Source organism: Garra rufa, chromosome 16 (genome assembly GCF_049309525.1).
Source record: "Garra rufa chromosome 16, GarRuf1.0, whole genome shotgun sequence".
NCBI classification, from domain to species: Eukaryota; Metazoa; Chordata; class Actinopteri; order Cypriniformes; family Cyprinidae; genus Garra; species Garra rufa.
The window spans coordinates 33242142-33260122 of NC_133376.1; the positions used below are offsets into that span (position 1 = coordinate 33242142).

At 37.1% G+C, this 17981-nt stretch overlaps 1 protein-coding gene across 11 annotated transcripts in view; it reads left to right on the forward strand.

The window, feature by feature from the left end:
- The first annotated feature begins 505 nt into the window (after nt 1-505).
- Nucleotides 506-17981, forward strand: part of map7d3 (MAP7 domain containing 3) — a 36579-nt gene continuing 19103 nt past the window's right edge. For 6 of the 11 annotated variants that reach the window (XM_073819958.1, XM_073819962.1, XM_073819965.1 and 3 more), the window contains exons 1-5: nt 506-561; nt 12708-12809; nt 14758-14838; nt 15197-15360; nt 17099-17207. In XM_073819958.1, the coding sequence (XP_073676059.1) occupies nt 516-561; nt 12708-12809; nt 14758-14838; nt 15197-15360; nt 17099-17207 (502 nt within the window). In that variant the 5' untranslated portion in view covers nt 506-515. Of the gene's footprint in view, nt 562-12707; nt 12810-14757; nt 14839-15196; nt 15361-17098; nt 17208-17667; nt 17764-17981 lie in introns of all 11 variants that reach the window. The other 5 variants (XM_073819955.1, XM_073819956.1, XM_073819957.1 and 2 more) reach the window with 1 other exon arrangement.

Here is a 17981-nt window from a genome sequence, read left to right on the forward strand (position 1 = left end):
AATTTCCTACCATAAATATATCAAAACGTAATGTCTATTAGTAATATGCATTGCTACGAATTTCATTTGAACAACTTTAAAGGCGATTTTCTCAATATTTAGATTTTTTGCACCCTCAGATTCCAGATTTTAAAAATAGTTGTATCTCAGCCAAATATTGTCCTATCCTAACAATACCATCAGTGGAAAGCTTATTTATCCAGCTTTCATATGATCGATAAATCTCAATTGTAAAAATGGACCCTAACGACTGGTTTTGTGGTCCAGGGTTACAAAAAATATGTAATTTGTACTTTTTCTCAAGTTTGAGTTTTCCACGGACCTCTTAGCTCCCTCGTGCGGTCACGGACACCGGTTTGAAAACCACCGAGTAACGACCAACACTTCCTGTGTCCTGTGGTGCACGCCAGATGTCGCTGTCGCCGTCTGTACACCGCGGAGGGTCGAGTAGGCAGCGTCCCCGCGCGCCTCTAATGTGTCAGCGTCAAACAGCAGGAAAAAAAACTTCGGCAAAAATGGCGGAGGGTGCAACGTCTCTGAAAGGGTTGCGGGCGCAAATGGGTAAGAATTCACTGATTTACATCCTCTTTTGACAAGTTATCGTTGCCTAAACCAGTCATATGACATATCTTTAGTACTGTGGCTTAGTTTGCGGGTTGTTTGGACGACTGAAGCCTTATATCCGTTACTTCATTGAGGCGGTTTGAGAGGGAGAGTTAGCGGGCTTAGATGAACGGATAACGGCCAGCTAACTGCTAAACTTACTGCAGCACCTGGCAACAAGTTTGTGTTTGTTACGTTTATGTTCTTATACAGTTTAATGTCAACATAGGCTTGATTTTACGAAGGTTTAAGGGCATTGTTGTGTTCGCCGGGTCTGATAAGTGATGTCTGGTTTGACAGCGACACATCATCTCATCTTTGTATGGCAGTCCTATCTATACAGAGCTTATATCCTTTCGCTTATTGCTTTAAACGTATTATTTTCCTATTATTCTAAATATTCACTTAATATAATGGTTTTAAGTGTCTATAAACTCCCTGCAGTCTCAAAAGTTGGTTTCTGTTTACACTTCCTACCTAAATGACAAAAAGAGACTCTGAAATTGATGTCGAAATAGTTCACGTGGAAATTACAGAACCAGTGGGATAGCTTCATGAGTGTTTTGCATTGATTTTAGCTATACAATTAAACTATCAGCTTATACAGTTCAGCTGCAATAATAAACTACATACATGAATCACAAAAGTAGTGTTTAGCAGTATTTTCGTCTTGACATCGCTTTTGTATTGGTCAGTAATTGCTAAGCCGGATGTCTACACACATGATTCTCATTAGACTTGAAGATTGACCCTTAACTTAGTCGTTTAATAAAAACTGTCATTTTGTCACTATAAGCAGCATTGCAGTTGATTTGTGCAGCAAACCATCAAACTCTGTTTACTAGTTCCTCCCTCTAAGGAAAACATGCATGGTTTGCTTGCTTTGCATCCTCTTCTGCCTTGCTAATGAGCAATGATTTGCACTTTTGATGCATTGTGTTTAGCCTATGCCACTAATAAACTAGTAGATTTAGCTTTCACCGTAGCCTGTGGTTAGTCTCATGGTGTGGTAAAAGTTCTTGTGTAAGAAACATAACAGACTTGACTCTTGAAAGACTTCTGCTTTTTGTCATTTTACCTTCTTTCCCGGAAGGTTTGTTGTTGTAGAGACTGAATTCAATTCATTAGATTGCTTGAAACAGGTCACAGTGGTTAGAAACCTCAAAGTGGGTTCACGTCAAGATCTGCATCCTGTCAGTGTTAACCCTGGCCTGACTGCAAACATAATATAGGGTGGAGTTGAGTGGTCAGAAACTGCACATATTTGGATATGTCTGCAGGAACGAATGCTCATATACCCTTGCTTTTGAGGTCTTTTCAGGGTTTTTTTGTAAGGAATTCATCCCTTGCGTTTGTAAAGCTGTTATTGAAGTACATGAAAAATAACATGGCAAGTTAGAGTCATGTGATATTGAGCTGAGCTGTTTTGTTATTGTGATCCACCAGGCTGGTTATAAGTCAATATTACATGGGTAGCACCTTTGTTTATCAGGTGTACTCATCATTCTTGGCTGTCAGAACAAGGGCTGTAGTTCTCCTTGTTGAATAGTCAGCGCCTGTCCTGAGTGGTTATTTAAAGGCAGTGGCTTTTAGAGGCACCAAAATTCAATCAAACCAAAACCAAAATAGAAGTAATCAAAATTACTTCTATTTGTATTTCGGTCCGCAGGTGATGTACATGGACCTGTCAAGGTTTTTTGCTTTTCTAGTGCAGATATTTGTTTAAGGGCAGCAGCAGTCAAATGTGCAACCCAGGATCATTGGAAAAGCTTGTGTTACATTTCTGCAAAATTATATTTACAATGCACATTTCACAACACTTAAAAAAAAGAAGTAAAAGCTTGGGGCTAAAAGTGCATTTATGTTGAATAAAGTCTTCTTTTTTTTTTTTGTATGCAAAAAGTATTCTCGATGCTCCATAACATTGCGGTTGAACCACTGATGTCACATTGACTGTTTTAATAATGTCCTTACTACCTCTTTGGGCCTTGAACATGTCAGTTGCATTGCTGTCTGTTCAGGGTCAGAAAGCTCTCGAATTTCATCAAAAATGTTTGTGTTACAAAGATGAATGAAGGTATTACAGGTTTGCAATTGAAAAGAATTTGAATTTTTGGGTGACTTAACCCTTTAAAGGTTAACATAAGATCAAATGCATTTGCTGAAGCAACGCTCTAGCACTGATGATAACTCTATCATTAGCCCCCAGGAAGCAAGAATGACCTACTGTCTACACTTCATCATCATCGCTTTGCCTCTTGAAATAGCCCAAGCTTACATAGCCTAGGTGTCCCCACTAATCCTGTACAAGAACTGCGTTGTGGATGGGGTTGTGTCAACCAATTAGACAATATGAGGATGATTAGTTTGACTAGAGTTCTTTTTTTTAAGTTTTGATATTTTTAGCAGCAGTGTTTTTGCTTTAATTAACGTGGCTACAGCCATACGTTCACAAGAATCTCTTTAGATATTTAAGTCGCTTGTGTTGCTTTTTGAGCACCCCACTGTTCTTCAGAAATATCTTTCAGGTCCCACAAATTCTTCGTTTTTTCTTTAGCATGTGTATTTGAACCCTTTCCTACAATGACTGTATGATTTTGAAATGTTTTCACACTGAGGACAGCTGAAGGACTCATATGCAACTATTACAGAAGGTATAAATGCTCACTGATGCTCCAGAAGAGCCAGGGGTGTAAACTTTTGAACAGAATGAAAATGTGTACATTTTTCGTATTTTGCCTAAATATATATATTTTTTCATTTAGTACTGCCCTTCAGAAGCTACAAAAAAATACTTGTTCCCCAGAAGACAAAATAAGTTAAATTTACCCTGATTTTTAAATAGAAAAAGTTTAACCCCCCAGCTCCTAATGCATTGTTTCCTTCTGGAGCATCAGTGAGTGTTTGAACCTTCTGTAGTAGTTGCATATGAGTGCCTTAGTTGTCCTCAGTGTGAGAAGAGAGATCTCAAAATCATACAGTCATTGTTGGAAAGGGTTCAAATACACATGCTAAAGAAAAAAGAAAAAACAAAGAATGTGAGGGACCTGGAGGATTAGCGGGCAGTTTAACTGTTCAGAACAAGGGACTAATGAAAAACTTTTGCCAAACGAAAACAACAACAACAACAACACACAGCTGTGGATCATTCAGAATCAGGTGTCTGTAAGCTTTTGAACGTCGTGAATTTTATAAATTCAACAATTATTTTCTCTTGTGGATTATATGTAAACGTTTGTTATATGAAATATCATATTCAGGTCAGTACTAAATAGAAAAGAACATACATTTTGTATAATCCCTTTTATTTTGGTAAAAAAAATTGCAGATTCTGCAAGGTGTATGTAAACTTTTGACTTCAACTGTATGACTACTTAGGTAACTAGCTAATTTTGAAAATATGTACCGTGCATTATGTGTTAGTATGTGAGCGTATGTAAAACCACAGCTGTGTCTTCTGTTGAGGCCTGAATAATTGGACAGTGTAGGCACGTTCCTCCCCAGGCATCTGCCCTGGAGACTTCCTGTTGTCCCAATAACGGTCTGCTACTGCAGCAAAAAGAGAAAGAGAGTGAGGCAAACAGTGAGCAGTAACAGGACCCCACTGACCCACTGAGCGCTGACTCTCTCTGACTGCTGGCTCTCCTTGGATGTGCATGGCAGGACATAGAGAGCGTAGTGTTGCTATTTGTATAACCGTTCTTTGTGTTCTGTCAGTCTGAGTGAATGAGGGTTTGTTGAGCAGCCCGTCTTGTCATCTGACAGTTTAAACGGGGCAGCTGTTGTCAGAAGGGATGATGCAACCCTTGTCTGTTTTTAGTGTGTGTTTTTGCTTAAAATATAATTTAAAGCAAGCACAATGATCATCAATCATGTTTTTTTTTTTATATATTGGGAACAATGCTGATTGGCTTTTGATTGCGTCTGTGGCTGTGCCATAAGGCATTAGTGCAGGATCTGATAGCTGATGATATGATAACTGCTTTGACACCCAGTAATCGGGAGTATCTTAATCACATCAAAGCATTGTAGCACAATGATCAAAATCCACTGACATTAGTTCAGAACTGTTTTAGTTGCATATTTTTCTCCTGATTCAGATTAGGTGTCTAAAATCCCTTAATGATGGATTTGTTTATTACAAACATGCAGCTTTTCAATTCACAAGCTGTTAGCTGATGAACTGGGGTTCATGTGGATTAATGTGATGTTTTTATCAGCTGTTTGAACTCTCATTCTGACAGCACCTATTCACTGTAGAGGATCTGTTGGTGAGCAAGTAATGCTAAATTTCTCCAATTGTGACCCTGGACCACAAAACCTACATTTTTTTTTAAACTGAGATGTATACAGGGTGAAAAAAAAATCTCAATACTAAGAAATTCGCCTTGAATGTTGTCCAAATGAAGTTCTCAGCAATGCATATTACTAATCAAACATTAAATTTTAATATATTTACAGTAGGAAATTTACCAAATGTCTTCATGGAGCACGATCTTTACTTAATATCATTGATTTTTGGCATAAAAGAAAAACCCGTCATTTTGACCCATACAATGTTTTTTTGGTCATTGCTACAAATATACCTGTGCTACTTCAGACAGGACATCTTATGCATTTGGTGGTCCATGATGATGAACTGTTTGCTTTGTGCTCATTGATGCCGGTCTCATTTCCTCTGTTAATTTCTTAGTAGCTGCTTGCGACTCCACAGATGTTCATGTTTGTCTATATCATTGAAATATTATTGATCAGTGGCCCGTAAATAACATGCAGACTGATTGGACTGAAGAACAGTCTGAGGTCAGCTTGGGCTTGGCTTCATTGTCTTTACATCATGAATGTATGTGCGGACAATGTCTCCATTGTGTTTGTCCATTGTAGGCCCGGTGTTCATTTGCATGCCGCGTGTCGCGGAGCCCACAGTGTGAGGTTCAGAGTATGACTCAGATGGCGTTTGCATATTCAATGAGGCTGACGGACTATGGCCTGAGTGCTCTTCAGACACATCTCTCCTCCTCGTAGGTCACCCAGAGCTTCAGATGAGACATTAAGAAAGGACAAAACAAGAACAATACTAAATTCATTTCACAGTAACTTTCTTTAAATGTAAGCATGTGCTTTAATAAAGCATTTTGTGCAGGTGAATATGGTACTTTCACTTCAGCAGGAATTACCCAACCTTATTTGCTGCTATTTTGCATCTGTCAGTAGTTGAAGTCAAAAAGTTCAAGCTATTTTAATGTAGGGATGTGCAATAATTAAGATAATTTTCAGCTTGCTAAAGTAAACATTAAAGAACTAGTGAACTAATCTGTCAGCCAGACAGTTATTTAATAATATTTGTACCATTATATCACTAAAAAAAATAAAGGTTAGAATTAATAAAACATACACTGACTTTGCATATCAGTTTATCAGACACCAGTTGATCTACAAACATGAGTCATTTTCCTTCATTATCTTTGTAAATGTAGTTGATTGACTGTGTTGTAGCAATACGGCATAGAGAAGGTTATGTCCTGCTTCTGATGATTGCACCGTCACGAGTGTCACTCAGCAACAGTTGCTATGCGATTTCCATGCAGAGGAGAACTCAACAGTCTCAGACAGGCTCTTACATTTTTCTGAAAGTGTTGAAACATGTTTTTGTAATCTCACTGGTTTTGTGCTTGTCGAGGTGAATTGGTAGTCTTTATTTAGAAGCCTGCAGTCTGACGGCTCAGACATAACATCCTCCTCCGTCTCTCTCCTGAACATTCATAATTCTGCAGTCTGCAGTGCTCATTAGGCAGATACTTGACCTACAACATGCTTTGTGCGCTTTTAAATGCATATGAAGGTGTGGTATATTCATAATGCATCCTCTTTTTTTAGACCTCGGTTGAAAACACACAATCTTAGGTGTGAATATAAGAGGATGGCTCTTCCCTGCACATACAAAGCAATCATCTGATGGTGCAACAGAGATTTTTTCTGGACAGATTTGTATGCTACAGCACCACAACAAAAGAAATCATAGTTTACTTGAGGTTAATGTGAAACAATTGTGATGAAAGACAGCTGCTGTAAAATATAATTACAAGAAAACATCTGCTAGAATGTGCTAGAAAACAAAGAAAGAAAACAATTAAATCAGAAACATTTTTGAAATCAATTGAAATTCAGGCAGTAAAACTTTCTAAAGCCATTTTTCTCATTTCTCATCAGTGTTGTCACAGTTAGTGCACAGTTAGTTAGTTTTTTATTGTAAGGCAGCATACAGTCTCATTAATAACATTCTGATAATATCAAAATTACCAAATATTGTCCGCCAAGTAGGGTTGTAATGATATACTGGTATGACGGTCTATCAGCTCAGCATATGCAACTTATTTTCACTCAGCTGCTTCACTCTGCATTCCCTTGGATGCTTACACACATGCAGCGGGAAAAAATGGCAGAGACAGATTATATCTAATCTCCAAAAGACGCTTTTCAGCATCTACGTAGACGTACATAGATATAGACACTGAAATAAATATATTAATACTGCATGTTTTAATTATGCATATAATAAACATTTCCTATTTTTATTTGAGGAAAAACCACTGTCAAATACACTCTGAAACTCAAAGGCCCGCTACTTAGCCCTTAAATGGGTCATGAACTGCCTTTTTAATTATTATTTTGTACTGTTCTCTGAGGTCCACTTATAATGTTAAGATTTTTATATAAAAAGTAATAATTTTGGAAGTATACTATTTTCTAGGGATGTGAGATCCAATGTGCCCCACGAGATCTAACTGGTCTCACGAGAATGTGACGATATTATTGCAAAACATTTTGCAGTGTTTACATTAGAGTTGCATGATTAATCGTTAAAATATCACAATCTCTATTCGAACACCCATGCAATCTTTTGCCTGAATGTCAATGATTCAGCGTTGTCTATTACAATGGTTCACACGCTCCACTGACGCTTACCATGTGAAACAGATATTAAAGACATTCAAATCTGCATTCTTGCTGCTGCTGATTCAGAAAGAGCAACACAAACAATCTTTTTAACCATCATTATTTCTTTGTTACAGACATTTAAATAACATAAGTACTGGGATAAAAGTTTATAGTTTGGGTATAAACACTTATTGTCTACAGTAGCAATCAAAACGAAAGTATCTTAACACATGTGTATTGTAATGCTTATCCTGCTCCGCCAGGAAGTGGCAACAACTGCACGTTTAAAAAAGTATTTATCATTGAATTATGCATTCAAGAGATTCCAATAGTGAAACAAGTCTTTATTAATTGAGACACTGCCTCCTTCATTTTTTTTTTATTTTGTTCAAATATAGACTTAAGCAATGAACATTCTGTCAGAACCACTAGTAATTTTGTTTAGATTTCTAATACTTAATCCGCGGTCAAATGGATCACGTTCTTACTAATGCGGTCAGAATCTTCATGGAGAATAAAGTTCATCCACTCTTTCCTAATGTTAGGATTAGAAGGAAGACAATGCAAATACTGTTTTTCCACAACTTGGCCCTGCACAGCATCTTCTTGTCATCAGAGTCTTTATCGTTTGGGTTCTGCATAGACCTGTGTTTGCCTCTCTCTGTTATTTACACTGTAAATGTGTGAATTGTAGGTGGGGCTAAACAGGTAGTGATGTAGAGGCAGGCATGTTTATCCACACTATTCTGTCATAAAGTGGCACATTCCACAACCTGTCATTTTGGCAGATTGGCTTCAATATAAGCTGTTTTTAGACAGCTTTCTGCATAGAAAGTTTTGAGTTCTGAAACTTACAGGATGTTTTATAGTACAATGTAGTGCTGGGCGATATGACGATATATATCGTGGGGACGATAGAAAAGTGTCTATCGTCCTATTTCTCTTCTATCGTTTCTATCGTCTCTAACCTAATTTTATCAATTACTAAAGAAAATAATGCATTAAATAGGCTATGACAAATGTATAATAATGTCTTGTTGCTGTGCAATGCATACTCTACCCTATAAGTGATAATCAAGAATAAAAACGAACTTTTTGACAAATAAACTCCGTCTTGTGCGACGTGACGCTTTACGTTGTTGCGACATGCTTTAACTCGTGAGTGCTTAGCCTAAAGATGGAGACGCAAGAGGTTGAAGATGAATGCCCGGATCGAGTCGCAACAAACTGAAACTGCTACGCAGGCAGCAGACAAGAAGTACTTTTACCGACACGTGAGGATACGTCAGTGATTTTGTTGCATTTTGGCTTCAAGAGCTCCGACACGGACCAGAAGACAGTCATGTGCAAACTCTGCCAAAAGACTGTTTCCGCGCCCGACGCTGACGCCTGTTTCACACGTACTTCGTCTGCAGTGCGTATGCGTTGCGTATTTTTTTCCGCACCCATGTTAACGGATCAGATCGTTCACACTGCACGCGGTTGCTGTCCGGTAGTGCGTTCCAGAAGCGGTGCGTTTTTGCAGCAGTGGAGCGATCCTTTTGGCACAGAGTCTGTTTTTGCTGCGCTGCATGCGCTGAATGAAAGTGACAGCGCATTGTTCGCTGTAAAAATGACCATGGATTGACACGGAAATGTACCACCCTGCTGAAAAAACCAGCATATGCTGGTTAGGTATGTTTTGGTGCTGGGATGCTGGTTTTAGCTGGTATATGCTGGTCCTTTGCTGGTTTATGCTGGTCCCTTGCTGTTTTTTGCTGGTCATGTTGCTGGTTAATGCTGGTCCTTTGCTGGTTTATGCTGGTGCTTGACCAGCAACATGACCAGCATAAACCAGCAAAGGACCAGCATTAACCAGCAAGGGACCAGCATTAACCAGCAAGGGACCAGCATAAACCAGCAAAGGACCAGCATAAACCAGCTAAAACCAGCATCCCAGCACCAAAACATACCTAACCAGCATATGCTGGTTTTTTCAGCAGGGCATAAATGCATATAAATGCAGTCTACTGTGTTTCACAGTCAACACGTGGCTTTTTGGCTAGGTTTAAAATAGTGCAGTTTTAAATAAACAAGGCAACATAATAGATGCACTTGTCCAGGTAGAAAAGTTATTTAAAATATGGTTTTTAATAAAGATTTAATACGAAAGAAAGGCACAGAGAGCCGACTGCTTGTCTGTGGTAAGCTTTAATTTAAAATATTTGTGATAGCTCAATTTCAATATGAAAAGGAAGCTATAGCCTACCTATGCTGTGTTTAAATGTGTTGCAACTTGCTTGAGCAACTTAATAAACAAATCTAGAAGTCAAGTGCATTGAATAATAGCCTACGTTGTTTATAATACGTTGAGTTTAAACGTGAATATGTCTAGTATTATTGTATTAGTGTACTGTGATAAAAGAGTATCCCAATGCTGAAAAAGCACGTTTGGATTTGAAATTAAAATAACGGATAAATGGTGTGTTTGGAAGCAAAACGAGTCTGTGCTGCCTCTGCACCGCATACGTAACGCACATGGACTGCATACGCACTGCAGACGGAGTATGTGTGAAACAGGCGTGATACTTTATTTTGGTTTGCAAACTTTGCACTACAAGGTTGAAAAATGTTTTGTTTATTTTTATAATTGAATGCTTTTCTGCTCAGAAACTTAAAATGGCTGTGCACTTTAATAAAAAAATAGTTTATTTTGATAATACTATTTAACTATGATGAAAACGTACTTTATTTTGGTATATCGTGATATATATCGTTATCGTGATATAAAATAATCCATATCGTGATACAGGATTTTTCCATATCGCCCAGCACTAGTACAATGGGTAGCACTTTATTTTACAGTCCTGTTACTCATGTACATACTATGTACTTATTATAGTAATTACAATAACTAGGTACTAACCCTGAACCTAACCCTAACCCATGTAGTTGCCTTATATTACCAAAGGTTTCTTAGCTGGGTAAACTGTATGTACATGTACTTGTACTGTAAAAAATAAATATTAGGTAAAGATCTTGTTCCATGAAGATACTTTGTAATCTTAATTTTTAATTAAATAATTAGTAATATGCATGGCTAAGAACTTAATTTGAACAACTTTAAAGGCGATTTTCTCAATATTTAGATTTTCTTGCACCCCCAGATTCCAGATTTTCAAATAGTTGTATCTCTGCAAAATATTGTCATACTATAACAAACCATACATCAATGGAATCATAAATTATTCTTTTAGCTTTCAGTTGGTGTATAAATGTCAATAAAAAAAATCCCTTATGACTGGTTTTGTGGTCCATGGTCAAAAAGATCAAGGGAATTTTGATTTCTAAGTGCATGACCTTTTTAATAATCATGTCCGTTATTGGTTTGTCCTTTAGTGTTCCCAGTTTTACTTTGCTGATAAATTAAGGTGTTACTCTCTCTAGTATAAACTAGACATTTTTATCCCCACAAAAAAAAGCATGGTCAGCCGTTAAGCTTTTTTATGTTAGTGATGTAAATTTCCAGCAGCTACTGATTTATTGTTGTCAGACTTCCGGTGGAGCTTGTTTCCATCTTCCTTTTTGCTGTGGCTTTTATAGATACTCACACTTCAGCACATGCCAGCCTCTGGGCACAAGTGTCTCTCCAGAAAGCCTGATGTCTTATTCAAAGGCTCTCAGTCTCACAGAACAAATCAAAACACTTTCCTAATGAGCATAAACCAGTGGGCCTGAGCAGAAGTTTGATCTAGAGAGATGGTTTTTTCTCAGCCAGTAAAATGTGCCAAGTGGTGCCCTCTCTTCAGCTGACACTCTATCAGCAGCATCTTGATTTTCACCATACAGACATCACATGCTCCTTCATCGCCAGCACAACAAACACCCTCTCTTTTCCTCTCTCTCTGACACTCTGTTTTGGAGGGAGAGAACTTACAAAGGCACACGGACTTGTTGGTCACGTTTTTCCATATCCTTCCTTCCTCCTCTCCTGCCTGCCACAAGACTGCTGAAGAGCATTTGAAAGGTGTATTGTTTTAAGCAGAGATGAAAGTAGAATGTATTTTTTTTATATATATTCTGTTATTTTAACTCCAACAATATGTGCACGACTCACACAGTAACATGCCATCCGAATGAGCAGTCAGAAGCGGAGTAGTTATTTATGCTAGAATTTTAAGTCTGTTTCACATGACCAAACCATTCCTATGGCAAGTCTATTTAAAATGAAGCCTAAATGTCGTAGATTTAGCTTGTTGCTTCTTTCCTTTTTCCTCTTTTCCTCTTCTTTCCTTTTTCCTTTTTAAGAAGTAGTGATGGGGCCTTTGAAATCCATTTTATTTGTTTCCAAATTCATTTTTTTCCATTTTATGGAAATGATGTTTTTTGTCCATTTTTATTTCTCTATACTTTGTTTTAATGGTTAAATTAAATTTAATTAATCAAAAAGCATGTCTAATTACTTAAGAAATCGCTTGAAACTTACAATATTAAACCAGAAATTTATTAAAGGTTTAGACTAGTAAAAATTACATTTTTCAGGCTCTATGATGTTTTTTTTTTCTCAAAATATTTATTTTACACTAAATTCAGTTTTCTATTAATTTTCTGCATTCCATTTTAATGGTTTCATTAAATATTAATAATCAAAAGCATCTCTAATTTATTTGTCTTATTAATTAATTTCTGTCACGATTTCTTTAAGTTAAACCAAACTTTTCATTTGACAGGTTGTGGTAAAGAGTAAAGGTAAAGTTTCTGTTTGCATTTGACATGATGATAGTTTTACTCAGAAGAAATGGTAAAGTGCTCATCAAGTGACTCAGAGCAGTTCTAGAGATTATGTATTCATCCCCTCATATATTGAGGCAGTGTTTGTGTAGTAAACAAAACCGTGCATCTGCGCCATTCATTCACGCAGAGACACAAAGAACATGCAGTATTCATATTTAAATGGTATTTTTGCAGATTAATAACAAAGAGTAGTCCATCATATTTTGATAAGTGCACTTACCTTCATTTGATGTATCCATCAAAAATTTGGCAAATTCTGTGATATTCCACGTTATATAACAAATTCCGTTTTTATTACTGGATTCTCTGATTCTGTCTGCATTTTCTGCATCGCGAAAATCATAGGACCCTAGATACCCATGTTTATGTGCATTTTCTTATTGCATTTCCAGCTGCAGCTGCGCAGGCGCAGGCAGAGGAACGGCGCAGCCAGGCAGGGAACAGCCCAACGCCAGCAGCTCCAGCCAACACAGTGAAGAGCCAGACCAAGCCAGGTAACAAAAAATATTATCTTAGATTTAGGTCTATCTGTTACTGCATGAATCCACAATGATTTAGTATTTTTTAGGGATGCACGATATGAAATTTTTTTTACCGATAGCCGATAATTAAGTCCTTCTTGTGGCCGATGCCGATACCGATAACCAATAACCAACATTCATATTTCTATATGATAATTTTGTGCACCCAGGAGAATACAAAATCTAAGATAAACTAATTAAATGTATATTATATATCTGGGTCTAACAATCATAGCAAACATCAGTCCTTCAAAAATGTTTTTATTTTTTGTGTAAGGCACCACAATTCTAAAAAAATTTAAATGCTTTGACATTTGTCAACCTGGAAAAAATTTAAAGTGCATCATGGAGTAACGTCAGATGTCCAAATGTCCGGTAAAGCGTATGTGTAGTCCATTCTAATTAGAATAAAACATCAGAATCGAGATAAAAACATCTCAACTTTTCAGAATGGCTCAAGCCCAACGCAGGTAATGTGACATGAACCAACCAATCAGCTTTACCCTTTCCCTTATAACATTGAAAGCATGATCGGATTTCATTTATTTATCGGAGCGATAAAAATGACGTAATTTTTACCCATATCGGTCGATAATTTATCTGTCCGATAAATATCGTGCCTCCCTAGTATTTTTTCTAAAGGTCCAGTTGTGCAAGTAGTTCCGATTTTTACACTAAAACAATATTAATTATTATAAATTACTATATTTTTATTTATCAAGGTATCTCTTTTACAGATTCAAAAGTTAACAGAAAATAAATAACAGGTTTGCAGTAAAGGGATAGTTCACCCAAAAATGAAAATTAGCCCATGATTTATGCACCCTCAAGGCATCCTAAGTGTATATGAATTCAGTTTTTTTTTTAAATGTCCCGTCTCTTCCAAGTTTTATAATGGCAGCGAGCAGGTGTTTTTGTTCAGCAGTCCAAAAGAAGTCCAATAAAGCGCATCCATTCATAATAAAATGTGCCTCACATGCCTTCAGGGGCTGAATATAGGTTTCTTGTGGATAATCTGAAAGCTGCTGTTCATTGTTTTTACAGAACATTTATAGTTAATAATAGTCTACTGGTTTTAAACTTATAGTCATTTTGAATTTGAATTACCTTGACTTTTGAGATTTTTTTTAAAGCATTTTCGTTGTATTATTTCTTAACATATAATATCTATAAGCCGAGTTTGTACAAGATGTAATTGTAGTTCATGTATCTTTCTGCAAAGATGTTCAACAACTGATTTGTTTACCATTTACATGTTGAAAACTGTATGTGTGTAATAGAATTGTCTTTAACTACAAGGTTAATAAAGACAAACTTATTTAAATCATGTTGTAGTTAGCCCTAGCACCTAGCAGTGTGAGGTGCTTTTTATTATGGATGGATGCGCTTTATTGGACTTCTTTTGGACTGTTGAACAAAAACACCTGCCCACTGACATTATTAAGCTTGGAGAGCCAGGACATTTTTTTAATATAACTCTGATTGTATTTGTCTGAAAGAATAAAGTCATGTACACCTAGGATGCCTTGAAAGTGAGTAAATCATGGGAAAGTTTTCCTAAATCCTTTAAAACAATCCTTTTTAAATTTCCTTTTTTTTCCTTTTGTTTTTCCTGCAGTCTTGTTTTAATTAATTGAGTAACATGTTGTCACATGACTGCCTCTACATTCATTAAGGCCACTACAGCACTTCCTTTAGCGTGTCCTCATGCACGCCCATGACTCAGTGTCAATACTGTATCAGGTGTGGTGAGCTCATAGCTGCATCTGTAACCTGAGCCTCATGTAATACCATGCAAAAGGATTATCTGCACAACGGATACTATTGCAATCTGCCGAGAGCCTTTTCATGGCCCAGGAAGTGTTCAGATTTCACCTGACACGCTAGATATGTGACGTTGTGTTCTGTTATGTGTTCTCAGTCATTGATGGAGCAGCCCTGAAGATAGACGACAAACTCAGAGTGGCCAAAGAGAGGAGAGAAGAGCAGGACAAGCAACATGGTGATAAAGCAAAAAATTTCACACAACAGGTGTTGGCAACTTTAGATGTGCATGTGACTATTGACTTGTGGGTCATTGGCACACAAGTGATAAGAACAAGAGACATCACAAAACACTACGAGAACAATAACACTGTGTTTACAAAGCAGTGAGGAAGTCATTTACATAATTTATTCATGCTGAGGTGGATGCTGGGAAACAAGAGTTCAGCATCTATTGAAACTCATAAACAATGAATAAGGCTCTTTGTGTCAAAAAGTTTGCCAACCCCTGCACAGAGTTAGACATAATTCATTCTATTACATTGCAACAAATCAAACAATCACACCTGCTAACGCACCCTGTTTGGCCCATTCAGCGGCCCGCGAGACTCAGCTCCTGGAGCGAGAGCGCAAGGCCCGGCTGCAGGTGGAGAAACAAATGGAGGAGAGACAAAAGAAGCTGGAAGAGCAGCGCAGGAAGGAGGAACAGAGGAGAGCTGCAGTAGAGGAGAAAAGGAAACAGAAATTGGAGGAAGAAAAGGTAAACTGTCTGTTTTTATAGGATCTTAGACCTTGCCCTTTGTAAAACACAGAGAAACAAACTACTGTTCAAAAGGTGGTCAGTATAATATACAGTACCAGTCAACAAAAATTTAACAGTAAGATTTTTAATGTTTTTTTTTTTTTAAAGAAGTCTCTTCTGCTCACCACGCCTGCATTTATTTAATCAAAATACGGCAAAAGCAGTAATATTGTGAAATATATTTACTGATCAAAGCTAATTTTTCAGCATCATTAGTCTTTAGTCACATGAACCTTTAGATCCTTCAGAAACCATTCTAATATGCTGATTTACTTATTTTTATTATTATTATTATTATTATTATCAATATTTAAAACAGTTGAGTAAATTTTTTTAGGATTTAGGATTGTTTGATGTATAGAAAGTTCAGAAGAACAACATTTATCTGAAATAAAAAGCTTTCGTAACATTATACACAATACCATTCAAAAACTTGGACTTAGCATATTTTTGGGGGGGAAAGAAATGATAGAAATTAATATTTTATTTAGCAAGGATGCCTTAAATTGATCAAAGGTGATGATAAAGACATTTATAATGTTACAAAAGATTTCTATTTCAGATAAATGCTGTTTTTCTGAACTTTCTATTCATCAGAGAAACCTGAAAAAAGTATACTCAGCTGTAATAAATGTTATTTGAGCAGCAAATCATGATATTAGAATGATTTCTAAAGGATCATGTGACTGGAGTAATGATGCTAAAAATTCAGCTTTGAAATCACAGGAATAAATTACATTTTAAAATATATTCAAATAGAAAACAATTATTTTAAATGGTAAAAGTATTTCAAAATTGTACTGAGGCTTTAAAAACATTAAAAATAGTGGTACAAAACTATTGGTAGTGTATTTTTTTAGGGTAAGTATTTTATTCAGCAATTTGTTAAATTGGTCAAAAACGACTATTGTACATCGTTAAAGAAGATTTCTGTTATAAATAAACACTTTCCTTTTTAACTTTCTATTCATCAAAGAATCCTGAAAAAATGTGCCATGGTTTCCACAAAAATATAAAGTAGTACATCTGTTTTCTATATATATACACATTATAGAGTATTTTATTAAGGCACTTCTTTTAACCAGGCCATGTCCACCATTTAAATTAAAAATGTTGTAATGTGTACATTAACCACCTGCTGCAATATGAAATGTTCTTTTTAATATTGAAATGTCTTTTTTCTAAAGGCTGTAAAAAAAATGTACACACATAGTATAATATTTTAAAGGGATGCAAAATGCCCAGTCTGAACCTAAACCAGCCTAATTATACAAGACTCCCTTTAGACAACCCACCAACCAGTCTATTTCAGCTAATGTGTGTTTTTGCATGTCCCTACAGTCCCTGACCATTAGAGATGGACTGTGTTAATAATTTGAATGTCCTGCTTCTTATTTGTTTTCTTCATTAACACCCTTTTAACCAAAATATCATTAACACCTTTTTATGAGAAAATGGATCAAATGAAACGGGTGTTTTTGTTAGTCTTACAGTCATACAGCAGGAGTCAAATGTGTTCTGTTCAGTACCTGACATGCAAAATAGCCTGGAATCATGGACTTTGTTTTAGTGTTGACACCCACACCTTTTCCACGGTCCACTGCTGCACAGCTCACAGGATGTATCATGGCTCTATTTGTCTAACAAAGCGTGTGTGTGTGTGTGTGTGTGTGTGTGTGTGTGTGTGTGTGTGCAGGAGCACTATGAGGCTGTGATGAGACGTACCCTGGAGCGCAGCCAGCGAGTAGAGCAGAGACAGAAGAGATGGTCCTGGGGTGGACTTTCAGACTCTGACAACAAAAATGGTACAAGTGCTTTTCCTAAGTGCCAAAACATCACCTGATAAAATATTCAACAGCTTTTCCTTATAAAATATGAACAGCCTTCTTTCACTGATTGTCCAACAGTCCGCCCAAGTGGGTTCTTACTTAAAATCTATGAATAATCATCATCTTCTGACAATCCTGATTGCGGTGATTTGTTGTTAAAGGTGAAGTCTGTCATTTGTGCACCACTGGATTCATATGATTATCATCACACAGTTTCCTGAAACCCACATACGCCATTGCTATTTTCCAAACAATCCCAAAAATGACACACTTCACCTTTAACAAGTCATGTTTGTTTGTTGGTGGTTGTTTGCAACACCTCTTAGGGATGGAAATCTTATGTTGTCAGCTGCGTTTTTCCACCTCTCTCACGTTCTCCGTGGAGAGAGAGAGAGAGTTTCCAATAGCGACCTGTCTGTCCCTGCCCCTCCCACAGGACAAAGTGACAGTGGCTCCGCCTCCTCCCCGATTGCTATAGTAATCTGCCCTGCTTCTCCAGCCACCAAGCCACCCAGGAAGCAGACGTCACAAGGTGGTTTATACAGTTTGCCTGCCCATGGCGTGACTTGACACAAACTGCCCACTTCTCCCCTTCGCTCATACGTGCACTAATCTGACTGGGGCTGTACTGGCTGATTCTCATTTGTACACTAATTTGTTTATAATAATGTATTTTCTTCACTTTCCTGGGATTGTAACAAAGAGTTGAAGCACTTACATGGTTTCTGGGGATGCATGATGCTTTGAGTT